Source organism: Eublepharis macularius, chromosome 12 (assembly GCF_028583425.1).
Source record: "Eublepharis macularius isolate TG4126 chromosome 12, MPM_Emac_v1.0, whole genome shotgun sequence".
Taxonomy (NCBI): Eukaryota; Metazoa; Chordata; class Lepidosauria; order Squamata; family Eublepharidae; genus Eublepharis; species Eublepharis macularius.
The window spans coordinates 49,788,203-49,808,572 of record NC_072801.1 but is presented as its reverse complement, the minus strand read 5'-3'; the positions used below and the strand labels follow the sequence as shown (position 1 = coordinate 49,808,572).

At 40.9% G+C, this 20,370-nt stretch overlaps 1 protein-coding gene and 1 pseudogene across 1 annotated transcript; one reads left to right on the top strand and one right to left on the bottom strand.

Moving 5' to 3' along the window:
- The first annotated feature begins 3,743 nt into the window (after nucleotides 1-3,743).
- LOC129338654 (olfactory receptor 10AG1-like) lies at nucleotides 3,744-4,698 on the top strand (annotated as a pseudogene).
- A 2,524-nt stretch (nucleotides 4,699-7,222) lies between these two features.
- On the bottom strand, nucleotides 7,223-19,915 carry LOC129339155 (vomeronasal type-2 receptor 26-like). Its single transcript, XM_054993759.1, has 6 exons — nucleotides 19,764-19,915; nucleotides 18,790-18,825; nucleotides 15,582-15,873; nucleotides 11,255-11,467; nucleotides 8,257-8,275; nucleotides 7,223-8,124 (listed from the first exon to the last, which is right to left on the bottom strand). Exons 1-6 carry the CDS (start codon nucleotides 19,913-19,915, stop codon nucleotides 7,223-7,225), a joined length of 1,614 nt encoding a protein of 537 aa, XP_054849734.1.
- Nucleotides 19,916-20,370: the final 455 nt, after the last annotated feature.

Here is a 20,370-nt window from a genome sequence, read left to right as displayed (position 1 = left end):
ATAATGCTTGAAAAGTTGGCTTAAGCACTGTCATTCATGATGGTCTGGCCAGACTCAGGTGGATATTGAAAGCAGCACAATGGGATCAGCCTAGTTTTGTCAGCATCCCAGGAGAGCCAGGGAATTTCCTGCCCTCATCTCCCAGGGGAAATGGCATGATATCACTTCCATGGAAAACCTAGAAGTGACATTAGTCTTATCTAGGAATTGCTGAACGCTCTATGGCTTTATGACAGTGTACAGTGATTCCTAGAGAGCTGTGATGAGACTTCCTTCTGATAGTCACCTCCATGTCCCCTCTTCCCATTTCCTGCTCATTGCCTTGTAATCCTGGATCAGCCACAAAAGGGCAGTAGGTAGCTGCATACTTGCAGAAAGAACCTCTTATACAGAAAAGGTAGTGAAAAGACATGAAAATTTAGAGAAAACAAACTAAGCAAGTACAAGCCATTCTATTCAATGTCTGTTGGTTTGTAGGATGCTATTCTACAGCCTAAAAATGACAATGGAGAGTTGAAGAAGTGAGAATAAGGTTTGTGGTTATCTCCAAACTTTGCAAGAAGGTCACCATTTCTAGCGTGAGTCTCAGTGATACCTCAAAAGCTGTAAGTTGCTTCTCTCACATTTCAAAAATATTGGATTGAGGCGTTCAGTTCTACAAGATGCCCCCCGCCATCCTCCATGCTGTCTTCAGGGCACAGAATCCTTTGCCAAACACACAAACATTCTGGTAAACAGAACCAACAAAGCCCAAAGCAGTCAGTTCCAAAACAGAGAATCCCAGAAGAATCTACATGGAAGCACAAAACATACAATCCCAAAGATACTCTGATTTGGCAATCCATCACCAGAGCTTTTCTTTTAGTGTTTTCACAATTTTCCCTAGCAAAAGTAGGAAGTGGGGAGGGAGGTGATTCAGAGGGCCAAGCTACACATGACGAATGACACTTGAACGGCAAGTGGATTGAGTGGAGGGCAAGTGAACAGGGAGAAATACACTTGCCGTTCAAGTGTCATTCGTCACTTGTAGCTTGGCCCTCAGAGGCAAATGGAATCACATGTTAGGGAGAGTTTGAGACCAGCAATAGTGGTTAATCCAAGAAATAAAATATTGATCATGATTCCGAAATATACCTGAAAAATACCGTAGGGTATTTTTTTTTTAATATAGACGGAGTCCTCCATCTTTCTTGTCTTAAGAAGAGAGGTGCCTCAGCCTTAAGTAGTCTAGATGTTCCCAAACTCTTTCATATGGTGATCCACAAGACCAAATTTACTTTGTATGGAGATCCAATTTTTAAAAAAAGAGCATGCAGAAATCAATAAAACTGCAAAACCCAGCAACCCACTGTCCTCTGATTCATGGCCCAGTTTGGTGTCAAAATCCACAGGTGGAAAACAGTCTAGCTAAGTAGCACGTGTTTTTCTTCCCCTTTCTCTAAAAAGCAAAAAATGACAGCAAATATGCCATGAAAAGAAATCATGGCAGTTTATTTTAAGAGTTTGTATTATTATTCCTTTTATACCTCATAAAAATCAAGAGATGCTCCCAAATATTACATACATACACCTTAAAGTACAGGAAGTTATACAATTGCTCCTCATCCTCCCTAAAGAGTTCTGAGACTCCTGACTAGTAGTTCTTTCCTGGTCAGGTGTTTCCCCAATGCTTTAATGTCTTGTTAGAGATCTTGGTAGATTCTAGATGGATAATCAATTAAATGAGCAATGGAATTACCCAGAGAAGCATCCCTTCCTGTTTATGAGAAGGAGAAATGCCTCTCCTCTGAAGGCCCTTGCCATCTGCAGTTTTTATAATTAATTTTTAAAAATTGGAGTGGATCCAAAGTACCATAACAGGAGTTCCATTCATGAAACTGAAAAGTCCTCCCTTTCCTTGGAGCGGGGAGCCCAGGAGAATAAAACACGTCCATTTCTGCCTGTGAAGAGGATCAAGAGAGCACTCCTTTCTGTATGAATAGAACTAAGGACAGCTGATGAATCAGTAACACAGGTGGTAGACTAAATATGAGCATCTGAGGCTCCAGTAAGTACAATTTTATCTTACCTCCAGAGAAGCTAGCCATGAGTCTGTAGTTGCAAAGTAGTAAAGAGTCCAGTAGCACCTTTAAGACTAACCAATTTTAATGTAGCTTAAGCTTTCAAGAACCACAGCTCTCTTCATCAGATGTATCTGATGAAGAGAACTGTGGTTCTCAAAAGCTTATGCTACAATAAAGTTGGCAAATCTTAAAGGTGCTACTGGACTCTTTACTATTTTATCTTACCTGAAAGCTTTGGTTAGTATTGTGAAGGAGTGGACTAAGTGTATTTCTAGAAATTATTACTAATAGTAAGCCATGTTTTGGATGTGTATGTGCCATCAAGTTGCAATTAACTTCTCATGACCCCAGCAAGAGGCTTTCATGACAAGTGAAAACAAGAACTCGTTTGCCATTGCCTTCCTCTGCAGCATCTTCCTTGGTGGTCATCCATCCAAATACTAACATTGCCTAGTTTCTGAAATCTGACGAGATTAGCCTATATCATACCACCGTCTCGCTCAAGCTATATTTTAGTTCAGGATTATTTTGAATTTTGTTTCATTTTAATGACAATATTTGAACTCCAAAGTTCCACATTGTGTCAGATTCAGTTCCAAATTCCAACATTTTAAGCAGAAGTTAATATCTGCCCTAGGAATTAATGGGACTCAACAATGCATTTAAAAGATGTTAGTTCCTATAGTTATTAGTATTCATATAGACTTTAGGGTATATATAAAAATTGTCATGTGCCAGAAGAGATTGTGCAGCCCCAACTTTTCAATATTTCCAATATCCCAATATTTCAGGCCAGTTGGTAGACTTGTGCCAAGATTTTGTTTGTTTGTTTGAAGTAGATATACCATCTCTTTTATTGAGAGAACTGTCTGTCCTACAAGGCAAAATTATGCCAAAATTTGGATGGATGGATGGATGGATGGATGGATGGATGGATGGATGGATGGATGGATGGATGGATGGATGGATGGATGGATGGATGGATGTCCATATTCATCTCAGTAGAGGTTATAGATGGGCATATGCTGTGAACTCCTGTTTTATTATTTTTCAGTTTAGGTATATTTCTCAGATGGATTTTTATCCAGAATTCTTATACTGCTAAACTGGGACCCAGTTTGGTATAGTGATTAAGAGTGGCAGAACTCTAATCTGTTGTTGTTGTTTGTTGCTTGTTAAACTTAGGGCCAAGCTACACATGACGAATGACACTTGAACGGCAAGTGGATTGAGTGGAGGGCAAGTGAACAGGGAGAAATACACTTGCCATTCAAGTGTCATTCGTCATGTGTAGCTTGGCCCTCACTCAATTTCAGGATTAGAACTAGATCATGTGCCTTCAAATCATTGCTTGGGCCTTGCATTGGAACCATACAAAATAGTTATTTAGCAGTATTATGGGTTGGATCAAGACAATATTTTCACTTAGACTAGACCAGTTCTCCTTACTGTATCCCCCATTCCATGGCTTTTGTCCGTGCAGCTCCCACGATATCTACTGTAGTCTTTTTTTGGTGGTAAAAAAGTTTCCTTCCTTTTCACTAGCAGGGAAGATGGTTTGATGCACCATAATTTATAGCCAAACTATCTCTCTCTCCATAGTTCATACATTTATTGACTAAGAAAGAACATATTCTCCAAAACTCTTAGATAGATGCATATTTCCTTTTGTTTTCCAGAATGCTGACCAAGAAAGAAAATATTCTTTACAATAGCACACCATGGGCAGAATTCATCCTCCTGGGTCTTTCTGATGAGCCCAAATTGCAAAACATATTATTTTCTACTTTTCTGGTAATCTATATCATCATTCTGGCAGGAAATCTTCTCATCATTCTACTCACATTGGCCGATCCTGTCCTTCACACACCCATGTATTTCTTCTTGAGAAACCTATCCTTTTTAGAGATCTGTTACACATCAGTCAATGTACCCAAGATGCTTGCGAATCTGCTGACTGGGAACAAGTCCATCTCATTCCTGGAATGTGCTGTTCAGACCTATTTTACGTTCTTTCTTGGTGGCTCAGAGTGTTTCCTCCTGGCCTCAATGGCCTACGATCGCTATGTTGCCATTTGTAAGCCTCTGCATTACCCTGTCCTCATGAACAGGAAAGTGTGCATGGGTCTAGCTGTAGCATCTTGGTTAAGTGGTTTTTTTTATGTCCTTTGGTCACACCAGTATGGTGTTTACTATGTCTTTTTGTGGCTCCAATGAGATTAATCACTTCTTTTGTGACATCCCCCCGTTACTGAAATTGGCATGTGGAGACACATCAAAGAATGAAATTGCTGTGTTTGCAGTGGCTATGATATTTATAACTTTTCCATTCCTCATGATCTTAATGTCTTATGCCGGTATCATTGCCACCATTCTGGGCATTTCTTCCGCTGAGGGACGGAAAAGGACCTTCTCTACCTGTTCTTCACACCTAATTGTGGTGACCCTATTCTATGGTTCTGGATGCATTATATACTTAAAACCCAGCTCAGCTTATTCACCAAACATTGATAAATATCTGTCTCTTTTCTACACAGTTGTTAGCCCCATATTTAACCCTATCATATACAGCTTGCGGAATAAAGAATTTAAAGGTGCTTTTAGAAGAGTTTGGGAGAGGAACCTTTTTGGATGATGAAAGAACATGATCACAGAGTGTAAGTTCCAAAATAGGTAAGGTGACCTTAGTACCTACTTATCACTAAGGGATAATTACAGTTATTTCACTAAAAAAAACCCAGACCTTATAAACCTTTTATGCCTGCCTATTTTGCATTTTTATTGCTCTTAAACATAAAGAAGTTCCTGAATAAAGAAAAATGATTAGCGAGATGGGTAAATTGTGTTATAAAATACATTAAGAAATGTTTATTTTGCATTACAAATAGATAGGTCAGATTTTATGTCTTTAAGATTGGAATGCCAGGGTACAGTGTTAGAAACGAATAGTTTTCCCACTGGTGAAAATGAGAGCAGGAGGTCCCCTTTGACCACTAAGAAATCTATGCTGCAGATTATTAGACATGCATGAACAAAAACCATATATGACAGGGGATGTAAATTAAAAAGCTGGATGGAACCATCCCTACATCCCACAGACTACTTTCCCCTCTTCCATTTTTCCATACTACTAGGCCAATGGCCCATGCTATGAGATATTCTTACCTAGATTCAATTCCTATTACAATTAACATGACTTAACTACACATTATAATATGCTGAATCAATGTTACTGGGTGAGATCTAAACAGGTTTTACATTGATAAAAATGCAGGGGGCCTGTTAGATGCCCAAAAAGGATATTTTGGGGATTGTGGGACATCCTTGGACAAATGCAATATGAAATGGGGGCAGTAGCAAAGAGGATAGTCTAGTGAGATTGAGTTGACGTGCTAGGTGGACCCCATCTATAGTTTTCAACAAATTATTGTGTTAACCCCTGGTCAATTTTTATCACAACTTGGAAATAGGTTTGAAGGAACTAAAGCAATGAGTTGTCGAAGGCTTTCACGGCCAGAGAACGATGGTTGTTGTGGGTTTTCCGGGCTGTATTGCCGTGGTCTTGGCATTGTAGTTCCTGACGTTTCGCCAGCAGCTGTGGCTGGCATCTTCAGAGGTGTAGCACCAAAAGAGAGAGATCTCTCAGTGTCACAGTGTGGAAAAGGTGTTGGCAGGTCATTTATATCTACTCAGGAGGGGTGGGGTTGAGCTGAGTCATCCTGTAAGAGTTTCCCAGGGTGTGGAATGCTAATGGCGGGAGGCTTCACTGTATCCTGAGGAGGTTCTTTTGCATATGGATTGGTGATTGATGTGCTAATCTTCTCCGCAGGGCTATTGTCGGGTGTAGAGTGTTTTGTTAGCCTGGTGTTTTTCAGAACTGGAAACCATGCTCTGTTCATTCTTAAGGTTTCTTCTTTCCTGCAGTGTCTTTCATGTTATAACATCCCCAACGATTTCCTCACCCTGTTGCCAGGCTTTGGAGCCATGAAGGCCAAGACCACCATGATGGTTTTGACCAACATACAACACTGAGACATGTTAGAACATGTTAGAACATGAAAGACACTGCAGACTTGGACATCCTGAAAAATCAGCAGTGGCTGAACATAGCCTAACACAAACAGGGCACAGTATCTTATTCCAGGACACCAAAATACTGGACAACACTTCCAACTACTTTGTCAGACTGCACAGGGAAGCCATTGAAATTCACAAGCATAAGCAAAACTTCAACAGGAAAGAAGAAACCTTAAGAATGAACAGAGCATGGTTTCCAGTTCTGAAAAACACCAGGCTAACAAAACACTCTACACCCGACAATAGCCCTGCGGAGAAGATTAGCACATCAAGCACCAATCCATATGCAAAAGAACCTCCTCAGGATACAGTGAAGCCTCCCGCCATTAGCATTCCACACCCTGGGAAACTCTTACAGGATGACTCAGCTCAACCCCACCCCTCCTGAGTAGATATAAATGACCTGCCAACACCTTTTCCACACTGTGACACTGAGAGATCTCTCTCTTTTGGTGCTACACCTCTGAAGATGCCAGCCACAGCTGCTGGCGAAACGTCAGGAACTACAATGCCAAGACCACGGCAATACAGCCCGGAAAACCCACAACACCCATCTAAACCAATGAGCACCATTTCTTTAACTACTCCTGGAACTTCAAATCCAAAACAAATTCATTTAAACTTTTAAATTATGGAACCCCATCTTTATGATAGTCATCCTCAAAAGGATCATTCAGCTATGACTGGGGGAGTAAATTATTTGTTCATTTTTTACAAAAATTCCTTTATTATCATTTTGACCTACCAGTTTTCTTCAATAGTTTTTCAATTACATCCAGTTATTTTACCATATTTTACATAAAATATGTGTGAACTTTATTATTAACATGACTATTGAATTTTAATTTTTCACCATGAAAAAAAATTCATCCGGGCACAAAGAAATCATAAAACAAGTCCTACTTTCAAATCAAATTAGTTAACATTCCTGTCTCCAATTTCTTACCCTGAAATGATTTCAGGGTATAGGACACTGCCTGATTATTCAGGAAGCAGTCTGCAGCTAACCAGGGAACTAATCCGTTGCAATAAAAATGAAAAGAAAAATTGATTTCATACAGAAAAAACTCTTAGTAACAAGATTAATTCCTTTTCTCTGTTAGCAGCTTTTTGGAGTTGAGGCCAGGTCTTAGAACAAGAATGTAGCATTTGGGGAGAAAAATGCAAGCCAGCATTCCAGTGTTGGAGGCTAAGATGGCAAAGACTTCCACAGCAACTGTCATTTTCCCCTTAGTGCTCAGGTATGCTGGAATAAAGGAGATCCAAACACTGCAAAATATAAGCATGCTGAAAGTGATGAATTTGGCTTCGTTAAAAGTATCTGGCAGTTTTCTGGCTGGGAAAGCTACAGTGAAGCTGATGAGGGCAAGAAAGCCAATGTAGCCCAGTGTACAGTAGAACAGGGAGACAGACCCTTCATTGCACCCTATTATGATTTTCCCAGCCTCTGAGTGCATGTCAACCTCTGGGAAAGGAGGAGAGGTCCAAAACCATGCAATACAAATCCCCACTTGAATGAAGGAGCAGGAAAGAACAATGGCGTTTACTATTTTCATCCCCAACCATTTCCTCACCCTGTTGCCAGGCTTTGTAGCCATGAAGGCCAAGACCACCATGATGGTTTTGGCCAACATACAAGACACTGAGACACTAAACATAATGCCAAAAGCCATTTGCCGGAGAAGGCAGGTTATCCTTTCAGGCTTCCCAATGAATAGCAGGGAAGAAAGGTAGCAAAAAAGAATTGAACTGAGAAGAACACAGGTGAGATTCCGATTGTTGGCTTTGACGATAGGAGTACTCCAGTTCTTTAGAAAGGTACATATGACTAATGCTGTGATTATAGGGAAGAAAATAGCAAGGGAGACCAAAATGAGTCCTAGAGGTTCTTCATAGGTTAGGAAGATTTGAAGCTTTGGGATACACTGATCTCGGTTCATATTTGAATACTGATCTTCTGGGCACTTGTCACAATGGACTGCATCTGAAAGAAACAAAGACAGTGTCAATAATTCATTTCACAATGTGCAGACTGTTTTATAGACTTGACACATTGCAAATTTGATGCCAGACAATATATGGATTTACTTTGATGCCAGACAATATATGTATTTACTTTGATATGGATTTCCTTTCTAGAACACAATAAATACATGAGGTAGTGATTAAATAGAGAAAACAAGCAATGGGTATGTAACCTTTTTTTAAAAAAATGTATTTCTTCTGTAAGCAAAATGGCTTTTATCCGGCCATAGTTAGTGATGATTGTCTCACTAAAAGAAATGGAAATGAAGTTTCTCAAGACTATTACTACATTAGTTTTAGTTGGACCAAATGCTTGCCCTAGACATACATAGATATATTTGGAATTAGGCTGTGCCCCATCTGAAAGCCTCGGATAGATAATTGGATTCAGCCACCTTTTTGCTTACTTACTATAGTCCTTATCCTACATGGCTTTTGTACATGCAGGTCCCATGGTCCAAAGCATAATCAACGGGGACTCTTCCATCCTTTTTCTAACCAGAAGAGCTGGTTAGAACCAATGCCTTAATATAGCAATCCCTTAATATCTTTGCAATCCTAGGCCTTCCAACTCCAGTTTGAATTGAAACAGTAACTGTGCACTCCTAAACAGTTACACACTTCTAAACCAATTGACTTCAAAGGAATTAGAAAGATGTATCTCTCCATAGGATCGCACTGAAATGAAAGGCTCTACGGGTAGCAAGTATCTGAGAAGATAATTCCACAGTTCAGGAACTTGGGTGAAAAGGGGATTAACTGGTCAATCTACTAACTAGGATCTCAGTTCTGGGTCACCCAAAGCCATTTCGAATAATGAAGTTCTAATATCCCTTCTTTTATGCCATCCAGTTGTAGCACTAAACTTCACTTAGGGATTTTATTATTTGATGATAGCTACCAATAACTGCTTCCATTCTTCAAAGCACATACCATCATCTAATGCGAGATTTACCTTGTGGTCCTAAACACAGTTATGTCCTTCTAAGCCCTTTGAAGTCTTCTTAAGATTACACAGTTTGGCATGGGTGTGAGCATGTATCTGACAATATTCCAAGGGAAAATGTGCACTGTCACATACCCATCTGAGAAGAAATTGTATCTTCTGGACATCTATCACAACCATAGCAACAAAAATCTTTTCCCTCCAGAACTATCTTGCTGAATCCAAGATGGCAGCTTTCTACACATACTGAATGGGGTGGCACCTAATCACAGTAAAATTAAAGGGTGTGTGGTCAGAGATTACTCAAAATCATGCCATGGAGCAGCTAGTATTCTTCTAAAATATTTCTCATTGTAATTTATGTCACCCCCCTCCTTTCACTGATATGAATATCAAGGTCTTACATAATGGATTAAAATTTACCTTCATTCTATGAACTAGATGTTTAATGTTTATAGCGAAGTCCTGCTCTCTTGATCATGAGCTTTTCTACCCTTTCAGTTCAGGTTTTTTTACAGTATTCAATATAGTTAGTCTCAGTATTTTATTCCTATCTACCTGTCTGTCTATCTGTATGCATAAAATATGTATAATGATGAATGTCTCCAATATTATGCCATTCAGAAAAGTACTGAGGAAAAAAAATTGTTAGATCAAATCCACTATATAAACACATGCTGCACAATTTTTATATGCAATTTAGACTACATTCATATATATTTAAATATATAAAAATATGTAAAATGGTTAATTTCCCCAATATTATGCCATTCAGAAAAGTCCTAAGCGGTATTACACCTTCTATGTTCATTGGCACAGAAAATTGTAATTCTGCTTAGGACTGTACTTATTGATTAAGGCCCAGTGATGCCACATTGCCCCCCACAGTCGGAAGAAAGAGGCAGACACAGTATTTGGAACTAAGGGCCGCTTTATTAAACATAGCATTAACAATAAACTACGGCAAGGCCAACTGGCGGTACAGGTCAAGCCAGTGGGTCCAACCAGGACCTCCGCCTTGACCTGTCTGGGCGAGCCCCACTGTCCCGGGCTTGAGCCATTCAATGATTGGCCTGGACCCAGCCAGCCAGGCAAAGGGTTCCCTCTCAAGATCCTAGAGCCTCAGCCATACAGCATGAGGGAAGGACTTGCACCTGGGGTTCCCTGGAGGCGGTCTAGACAGGTGGTGGCAGCCATGAAGCATACCCTCCTTCCTGACAGACCCCTTTCCCCACCTATGGGGAATTGCCAAAGGGGTGCTCACCGGCCCGCTCCCTACTCCCCGACTTTCTCCTGCCAGGACACCTACACAGCTCCACCCAGGTAAAAATGCCTCTCTTCCTGCTACAGTACAAGGTAGGCAAAAAACCCAAACCTGTATGGCCAATTTAGGAATGGGAAAAAATTCCTACCTGGTTCAACTGCAGCTGGCTAATCCTGCATTGTAACAGGGCGAGGCAGGTGGGCCAATCACGTGGAAGGGACTGAGGCAGCAGGGCGGAGATGCCTGCTAAGGCTCCTGTCTCCGCCCCCAAGCCCAATGCCCGGTTGCCCGGGAAAACTCTCTGCCCCCTCCTCCTTCCGTGGGAGCAAATACCGGCACCCAGCTAAGCTGCTATGCAGCAGCTGGGTAAGTGCCGTATTCTCCTCAAACTCCACTGTCCCCAAGAACTACTCTAAAAATCCCCCCAGCATTTGCTAAGGCAGTGCTGGTCACTGTAGCAATCTCTTCAAGTTTGTTCTTCTTCAGTGCTTCACCACTGTAGATTTACGCACTGATGACATGGACGGGGGAGACAAATGAAATGAACTCTGGAAATTGTTTTAGAAATTGCCCAAGTTAAATTTGAATTAAAGAGGAATGGAGTACAAGAGATAAACCCTTAAAGAGCAGAGGAAAGGGCCATTTGCCTGTGTGTAAGCACCTTGCCACTTGTTTCTGTTCATCACACCACCCAGTGACATAGATGGCTGAACTAAGGAGGTAGATTATTTATTGAGTTCAAGGGACACTAAGGATAAGACATTTACTGTTGTGGCACCTGACTTATGGACTCCGGATTCCCCGAAGTTCATGCTACAGCATCAGGACAGTTGAAAATTTCCATTCAAAGGTGACATAAGATGTGCATGTAATCCATACCTGCTGAAATCTGGTATTCCACACAATGGAATCCTCCTTGATAGTGAACTCTTCACTTGGTGATGTCTTTCCAACATGGACTTTAAGGAAGGATTGATTGGGGAAGGTGACCCAATTAACGATATCATACCCAGTCAACAACTCCCCATTTTCAAACTCGACTTCTTCTGCTACACTGTTGTTAAAGTGGACGTTTTTTAGGAAAGAGTGGAGCTACATTGGGAAAAAATACAACAAAATTTATAGAATGGACCCTCATCTGAGTGTCCTCTACAAACATTCTACAGACTTAAAGTGCACAAGAACAGTAGTTTTCCAGGGGTCCAGGGTGGGGCAATCACAACTCTTGAATAGAAGCTCCTCCCTGGAGGCAGGCAGGGTCATCAGTCTTTTGATTGGGTTTGAGCAAAGCTTTCTCTGTTATCACCATCAATATCTTCATCATCATCATCATCATCATCATCATCAAAAGTAAGAAAGCCTATGGATATCCATCTGAAAAGCAGATGTTTTGGCTTCCTTCATTCAAGTCTGGATAATGGCCTCTCCTCTCATCTTCATATTAAGAAGTTCTTTAAGGAGCGACTCTTCTCAATCCACCTGTAGCCCACAGGTGTCCCCCCCCCATGGAACTTAAACTCTGTCCAATGGGCTCTATCCAAACAACCTCCGGCCGATGGCATTGTGTCTCCAAAGGAACTGTAAAATGGCTTCTTAGTGGTCATGCCTTCTGTGGATATGGTCCTTGATGTCTTCCAGACTGACAAAGTAGTGTTAAAGATAGATCCTGCTTTCATCCCTAAGGTGAATTCAGGTTTTTACAGATCTGAGGAAATAGTCTTCCTTTGCCCCAATCTAAATCCTCCACAGGAAAAGGAGTGACACTCCCTGGACGTTAAGATGGCCTGGAGTAAGAAGGCCTTGATAGAGAAAATCTGACTTTTTGGGGGGTCTCTTTCAGAACATCATTCATGCATGCCAGGGTATCTGTCTATTCTCAGGAGGTGGATCCAAGGCTACATAAACCTGGCATATGGAGCCAGAAAGTAGGAAATACTGATATGGATCACACTCTATGAGGCTCTGCTATCTTTGCAGCCTGTAGAGGCTATTTTTCATTGGAAACTATGTGGACAGCCACTGGGAAGTTGGTGCACAACTTTACATAGCCCTACTGTACTGATACAGAGGCCTCCTTCAGGAGAAAACTCCTACAATTGGCTCTGACAAAATAATTAGAAAGCTCTACTACTTTTATATATCCCATAAGTTGTGTCTTCCCCACCCTGGATACTGGAGAATGCAAAGTTTGTGCACATACCATGAAGTACCATGCACAGTGGTCCAAGCAGTAACAATTCATGGGTAGAAGCTCCTCCCTGGAGGTTAGCAGGGTCATCGATCTTTGATGACTCCTGCTACAAGGGGCTTCTTTCTCAGTTCCCATGTCAGTCTAGAAGCCATGCTATTCCAGTCCGTAAGTTCATTAGCTCCAACAGTCAAGACATAAGAACAAACATAAGGAATAGGAAGGAACGATAAACAGGAAAGAGAAAGAAAAGCCATCCAGCAAGCTTTGCCAGCCAGGACTCTGTCAGTAGGGTGGGATGACTGCCCCAATCTAAGACCACAAAGATGGAAACTTGGAAAAAATCAATACGCTTTGCAATTTCTGTAATCTTCCAATTGTTTTACCACGATAGTATATGTCTTCATTAGTATCCAGTGGTTTGGGGGGAGGGGGGGCTTTTTTATTATTCCAAAGATTTTTTGTGTGACTCAGAAATACATTTACAATGCTGATTTACCTGCCATTGTTGAATGCTCAGCTGATCTGACCCTCTACCCAGCATGCTTCTTTTTCTGTAGAAGTATGTATGCAATATATGAGCTATAGTATAGACAGCATTGTAGATAGTGTAGCTCTGATCCGTCATATCTAGCTCAAACATGTAGCCAGGTAGGCTCTCCAGCTCCTCGTCTCCTGTACAGTTTTTGCAGTTTTCTATATATTCATTGAGAATGCAGCACTTAAACACTATTCGCCAGAATACACAGAGAAAATTCATCAGTGACTTATCAGAATTTAGGGTTTTGAGGAACTTCGAGAATCCTGGCACTGTATTTGTATGGAATGCAAAAGACAAGGTGCCATTGTAGGTTTTTGAAGTGAAGCCGTCCTCACTGATTGTATTTATGAGATCCCATTGTGCTGTTATAATCCAGACCTTCCCTATATGATTATTTTCAGTAAACTCAAAATGTTCTAATAAAAGTAATAAAGGAAGTAGAGACCAAGAGTCCCCACTAACAATAATTACATTGGCTAAAGTTGAAGAAAGTGCTGAATACATTCTTCCTATGTTTTTCCTATATGAAAACAAAGATCTTCTGTCTATGGCTGCAGTTCTATGGAAAAATGCAACACACATTTTATTCTGGGCCATCAGTGCTGCCAGGGTTTGAACAAAACTTTCCCCATCATCGTCATCAGAGGCAATAAGGCCAACCCATGTCCATGTGAAATGCAGGAGTAGATGAATAATCCCTGTGTACAGAGTAGCTTCCTTTGGTGCCATCCGGTATAAGAAAGGGAATTCCATTTTCTTACTTAGTGTAGTCTCATATATACTGTAAGTGATCTAATAGGGAAAATGTAGGTTATTATAAAATGGAGAAATAACTAGAACTTTCTAGACTGCTATGCTCTAGAAAAACAAAGTCCTTAGCTTTCCCTTTTGAGTTATATTTTCAAATATTCTGAACAATATTTGATTTTTTTCCAATATGAAATTCTCAACTGCAAATATTATTTAGAAATACGAAATGAGTTCCTAATTACAATGACGACAATCCATTGAAGTTTTGAGCCTGCAGAAACATGTAAGAATAGATTGTTTTCCAGTGTTTTAATAGCATGCATAAGTCAATCAGACTTCCATGTTTTGTACATACACAGAGTTTAACTGATAGACTTGGAAGACATCCCTCCCCATCCATCAGTCATCCTGTACAGTTTGGATAATACTGACTTTCTAATTTTGATCATTTTGCAGATCTAAAACAACGAAATCTGATAAACAGAAAATATCATGTGAGGCAGAATTAGACTGACTGATTGCTTATTAAAAACATTCAGATTAATTTTGCAATAATAGATTAATGCTCCATCCCAAGATACCAAGCTTTTTTGAGGGAGTATTCCCTTTAACACCACTGTCATCTATGTTCCATGTATCTGTGTGCAGGACTTTATTGCCTACAGCTGCTTCTTTCATGTACAAAAACATGCACAACCCTCCGGTTACCTATTTTTGTAGAGCTGTGCTGCTCCAATATATAATTCAACAACTTTACAATGCAGTATGTGTGTATATATTAATATCTGTATCATCTATATAGATACTGATTCATTTAATTAGAAGTTCTCATTAGAAGATTGCGAAGTGTTTTGTATATATTTTCAGAGGAGAAGAACAGGAGAAACAGGAGTCAAGATCTTAAAGTAGTAGACAGGCAGATTAGTTATAATAAAATCATAAATTCAGGTAAGAAGAAGATACAACAGTATGAGTGAGGAGGATTTAGACTTTCCATAGATTTTGACTTTCCTTGCTAATGTGGATTCATTCTCCCCCTCCATCCCCAAAAGCTCACAAAAGGTACACACATTGAGCTGGACTCACTGCTTGTACCTGCTACCAGAAGGCATTTCCATAAGTGAAATGGAAGTTCGTTGCACTACCTTCCCACTGTAGTCCACTGATCTTTCCAAAATTCTGCTTTCAGTGGACATCAGGAACAATTTGAGGGGTGAGCCAGGGTTCTGCAGCAGAAATGATAACCAGAGAAACTCACCCTCCCTTTCGTTTGTAGATATGATTGGCAGAATTCATCCCATTTGCTCAGCCATCATCTTCATATACACAGCCAGAGCATCAACAGGAATATGAGGAATGTGAGCCAGTTTGGTATAGTGGTTAAGAGCGCAGGACTCTAATCTGGAGAACTGGGTTTGATTCCCCACTCCTCCACTTGAAGCCAGCTGGGTGACCTTGGGCTAGCCACAGCTCTCTGAGCCCCACCCACCTCACAGGGTGTTTGTTGTGGGGATGATAATGGTGACATGCTCTGTAAACCGCTCTGAGTGAGCATTAAGTTGTCCTGAAGAGCGGTATATAAATCGTATGTTGTTGTTGTTATTTCCTGCATTGTCTTCTTTATTATTCATGTTATGTGTGTTTGATCATGCTAAATCAAGGCACAGTATATCAGAGTACATTTAAACAACAAGAGCTGTTTATTTCTGAATACATAATACACATACCTGTGGAATCTTGTAAATAGTCAGGATAGTGGACATCTGCAAGATGGTTTCAACAGTGTACCCCCCGATGACAGTCAACACATCCTTTTTTCTGTGACATTTAAAATTGAGAGTTCTCTTTTGCTTAGCAAACAACATATCCACAATGGCCTCATAAGTGCAACTTGCAATAAATTGGCTATCATAGATACAGAATCCTAAAGTGACATTGGGCAAGAGTCTAGGATTTTTATTAATCTCATCAATGGCAAATATCAAGGCCAGGGCTTGCTGGAAGTTTTTAGGTGCCATGCTGCAATAAGAAACACATTAATTTGAGACTGAAAAACCTCTGTCAAAGATAATGGGCTGGATCCAGCCAGCTTTTTCAGTCAGTCTCACACAGTTCCCTTTCTTTTTACAGACCCCATCTCACGTAGGTTTTATCCATACATGTCCCACAAACCCCAGCATAACCTTTCTTGTTGGTCAAAGGGGGCACCCCCTTCCTTTTTTACCACGAGAAAAGCTGGCTGCATCCAACGAAATATTTTGTTCATTGTAACTAGAAACAGAGGTCCAAAGGACTCGCAATACATCACCCCTACAAAAATAAGAAAGTGAAATTTATAATAGGAAAGAGAATTCAGCCATCCCGGCCAGTGGCAACAGCCACTCAGGCTGTGGCTGCTTTTGCCTCCTTGGAAGGAGGAAAGCAGAAGGCACACCCTGGCATCCAGGGCTTAGCATTGGGGGCGGAGCCTGTAGCCTTAGCTGGCTTCTCCGCCCCATTGCATTCAGTTGTGCCTCATGCTCGGCCCACCCACCTCACCCTATTGCAGTGCAGGATTAGCCGGTCGCCTTTTGGGCCAGGTAGGAATTTTTCTCTCCTTGTCCCTGATTGGCACTTGGGAATGGAGTTTTTTTGCCTACCTTGCACTGTGAGAAGAGGAAGGTAATTGGCTTGGTGGGACTGAGGTAATTCCCTGGTGGCAGGATTTTAGATAAGGAAAATCTGTAGCGGGCCGGTGAGCACCCTTGGCACCTCCCCATTGGTGGGGAATTGGGGTCTTTCAGGAGCGGACGGCTGCCATACGGCCCAGCTGTGAGGTCTGACACCCTGGGTGGGGAACCCATGGACAAGCCAGTCTCCCCCCACTGCCGTACGGCCGGGTGGGGGAGCTTTACAGGGGTGAACCACTCCACCTCCGCGTGGCCAGGCCGGGTCCCAGCCATTTGGTGGATGGCTCGCACTCGGGGCAGCGGGTGCTCACCCAGACAGGTCAGGGCGGTGTCCAGGAGTGACCCCAGGGCCTGACCAGTACCGCTGTACTGCAGTAGAAGTCAGTGGGATTATATGAGCACAATATAGGCTGAATTAGATTTTTCTCTCACTTTGGCCCCAATATGAAGGGAAAAGACAACAGTGAAAAGGTTTAGTGTTGGCTGATCTATGCCATTAAACCCTCAAGAAAGCATCAGATACATTAAATGTGGGTAACCAACAGGATGCCTATAATAAGTACCAGTGTGGTGTCCAAATCCACTCTGCCCCAAAATGTGGTGAACATTAATCTTTATCTATCCTAGCTTGCATATTCAAGCTGTGCCAAGAGGCATTAAGCTGCATCTCCCTCCCCACATATGCTCTCTAAGCAACTAAGCTTGATTGATGCTACTCAGCAGCACCAAAAAGTGTTCCCTCTCCAACTCACTTGGCTACACAAACCAATCATGAGCTGTCCCTTCATCCACAGATGCGTCAGGTCACTCATCACATAATACATCAACATGCAGTATTCCTGCCAACCCCTATTTATGGCAAAGATAAAGAGTGAAGAATCACCAGCGGAGAGGAGAAAAATACACAGTGAATAGAGAAAAATATTTTTTTATCTAATATTATCTAATAAAGTGCAATAGTGATAAGGTGCTTACAGGTAATATAGATGCAATAAATACAATTAATAAATTGCATTCAATAAATACAGTCAAAGTCCAAATCACAACCCAGAAAATTTAAAAATGTCCAAAGAGTCCCTGATTGCTCATATGCTCATGTGATTTTTTTTCTTCTTCTTTTTTTGCAGGTGTACAAAAAAGCAATGTTATGCCTGGAATCACCGGTAAGTAAGAACTGACTTGTGTTAGTCATTCCTTATATGGTGTCCTCCCTTAACTTTAGGTGGAGGAACACTGCAGGGAAGAAATTTGCAAGATCTTGTTGCCTGGAGATTCAAGTGACAAAAGGCCAGCTCTCACGACGAATAGTTTCTCAAATGCTGTTCTCCCCCGCCCCCCATTTGTTAGGTGGAGAAGCACTGTGGGAAAGAGATCCCAATGTCTCAACAAGGAACCGGTTAAATTTCAACTTATTTCAAGGGAAACTTTCATCAAGGGTCTTGCCAAAGAGAATGCCACCATCTAACAAAAGGCAAATAAATACACAATAAAGTATTCATTTTACAAACAAGTGGCTGGTCATTAAGAAAGAAAATCTTGTAGAAAAACTAACCTACGCAGACACATGAACTCTCTTAGGTGTCAAGGTAAGGCAAAATGCAGAGTAACGGCCTTGTGCAAAACTTGCCGCCCCAATACAAAATAAATAGATACTTCTTAAAGCAACAGTAGTGCAATATAGGGAGGTTAAAGAGACAGTGTATAATACATGAGTGCAAAGAGAGTGTATAATACATGGGATTACAGTACACTATACAGTACATCATAGAAAGAGACATTATAAAAAACAAATCAAATTCAATTCATTATTTAATCCCATTGGTCACAAACGGTTTGGTTTAGTTTCAGAGTATCACCACAAAGAGAACAACTTCAGATTTACAGTGCTGCATGTAACAATGGGTTTTCCACCATATTCAATAAGGGATTTAGCACAGAAAGGCCTTTTGGATTCATAAACTAAACACTTTGTGACCAATGGGCAAGACGGTGGCATTCTCTTTGGCACGACCCCTGATGAAAGTTCCTCTTAAAACAAGTTGAAATTTAACCTGTTCCTTGTCAGGTTATTGGGCTCTCTTTTCCACAACACTTCTTCACCTAACAAAGGAAACAAAAGAACAGCATTTGAGAAACTACTCATGATGAATCACTTGAAACTCTGGGCACAGGGTCTTGTGGCTTTCTTCTCTGCAGTGTTCCTCCACCTAAAGTTAAGGGAGGACACCATATAAGGAATTACTAACACGAGTCAGTTCTTACTTACCAGTGATTCCAGGCGTAACATTGCTTTTTCATACAACTGCAAAAAGAAAAGAAGAAGAAAAAATCACATGAGCAATCTGGGACTTTTTGGCCGTTTTTACTTATTCGGGGTAGGGATTTGGACGTTGACTGTATCTGTTGAATGTAAGTTATTAATTGTATTTATTGCATCTATATTACGTGTAAGCACCTTATCACTATTGCACTTTATTAGATAATATTAGATAAAAATATTTTTCTCTATTCATTGTATAATTCTCTTCTCTTGGCTGGTGATTCTCCACTCTTTATTTTTGCCTTGACTTTACCAAGAAGAGTGCTTCTCTTCTTGGTCTGAACCCCTATTTATGGCCTTATCTGGTGAAAAACAACCCAATGAACAACATGGCACATGCAAAAAGACCCCTCTCAAGGCAGCTTGAAGACGTCCCCCAAACAGGCAACCAGTTAAGGACATTATCCAACATCATTTGCATGCAAACACCTTTTCTGCTGAAGAGAAAAGGACGGGCATTCCCTTTGATCATCCCAAAAAAGGCTATGCTGGAGGTTACGGAGAAATGAAATAAATAATGGGATGGGAGTGGTAGGTTATTTAATGGAGGGCCATGTGGTTGTAATATTCCTTACAGTTGCAGATACATTTTGTATCCATTGAAGCTTCTGAGATGTTTGCTAAAACAGCCCCACACAGTATGCATCACAGTAGTCCAATCTGCTGGGCACAGTAGTACAGATTATCAAAGATTGGCAGGATCTAAAGAGGCCAATTTATGAACTAAGAGTACTTGAAAAGGCACTCCTAGCAACAATGGTGATTTGTAAAATTCATTGGCAGGCAGGGTCCAAGAATACCTACAAAGAAAAGCCTAACCCCATCTAAGGCTCAAATATTAATATCAGCTAAACATTCTGCCTTCTTCAGACTTTCTGGCAAATGGCTTTACTACTGCCAGATAAGAAACAGCAACTTACCTAAAACGACCTGGAAATACTTTTGGAGGTTCATTAAATTCCCTCAAACCAATATTAGGCTGTACAAAAGACAGGGCTCCACCAATTATTATATCTCCTAACCTATAAATGTTGCTTGAGATTCCCCTTGTGAAGTCACATTTGTTGTTCATATCCTCACATACAAGAGGATTGAATAGGAGCAGCAACAAGACTAGAATGAACAAGCACCTGAATGCAAAGACATGCCTACCCAAATCACAACTGCACTTCTGCATTGTAAATTAGGCTCCAAGGCAGAAGTATCCCCACAGCAGGCACTTGCCAGAATGTAGCATGCTTCAGAAAGGAATGGCAAAGGCAGAATTTGTGGACATAGATATCCCACTAGAAAGACTATTCTGGGAATGAATGATTGAATAATTAAACCCAACTCCTCTATGAAACACACCTCAACTGTTCTCACTTCAACATGGACATTAGCTTAGAATTTAACTATGGGGTTATTTTCTTGGATGATTCTACATGGAAGAAAAGTAATGACAGTGATTGTGTTAATTGCTGAGCAGAAAACCATTTCCCTGATGTCATGGCTTTTTTGTCTCTATGAGCAGGGGGGAGGGCATGG